Source organism: Pyrgilauda ruficollis, unplaced genomic scaffold (assembly GCF_017590135.1).
Source record: "Pyrgilauda ruficollis isolate IOZ18807 unplaced genomic scaffold, ASM1759013v1 scaffold17298, whole genome shotgun sequence".
NCBI lineage: Eukaryota > Metazoa > Chordata > Aves > Passeriformes > Passeridae > Pyrgilauda > Pyrgilauda ruficollis.
In genome coordinates this window covers 1-332 of record NW_024516207.1, presented here as the reverse complement: position 1 = coordinate 332, position 332 = coordinate 1, and the positions used below count along the sequence as shown (strand labels likewise).

The window sequence follows — 332 nt, the reverse complement described above, 5'->3', positions numbered from 1 at the left end:
CTGTCCCCTCCCCGTGTCCCGTCTCACCCTTGTACTTCTTGGCGCTGGGGATGCGGGTGAGCTTGGTGTCCAGCTCGTCCTCCTCGGAGATCTTGAGCACCTGCGTGCGGTACTGCACCACCTTGGTCAGCAGGTCCGGCCGGCGCGAGATCTCGAAGATGTGCTCGATGTAGGACAGGTTGTCTGTGACACGGGGACAGCGCGGGGACAGCGCGGGGACACACACGGGACACACACGGGACACACACGGGACACGTGCTGGGCTCGGGCCACCCGCGCTGCGGCCGCCGGGGCCCAGAGGGGGCGGGGAGGGGACAGGGGAGGGGACAGGG

General features: G+C 68.7%; 1 protein-coding gene across 1 annotated transcript; it reads right to left on the bottom strand.

Moving 5' to 3' along the window:
• Positions 1-15: 15 nt before the first annotated feature.
• LOC121351798 (astrocytic phosphoprotein PEA-15-like) lies at positions 16-325 on the bottom strand (the record flags this gene model as incomplete). Its single annotated transcript, XM_041464164.1, has 1 exon — positions 16-325. A coding segment is annotated over one exon (310 nt), but the record flags the coding sequence as incomplete, so codon positions are not given.
• Positions 326-332: the final 7 nt, after the last annotated feature.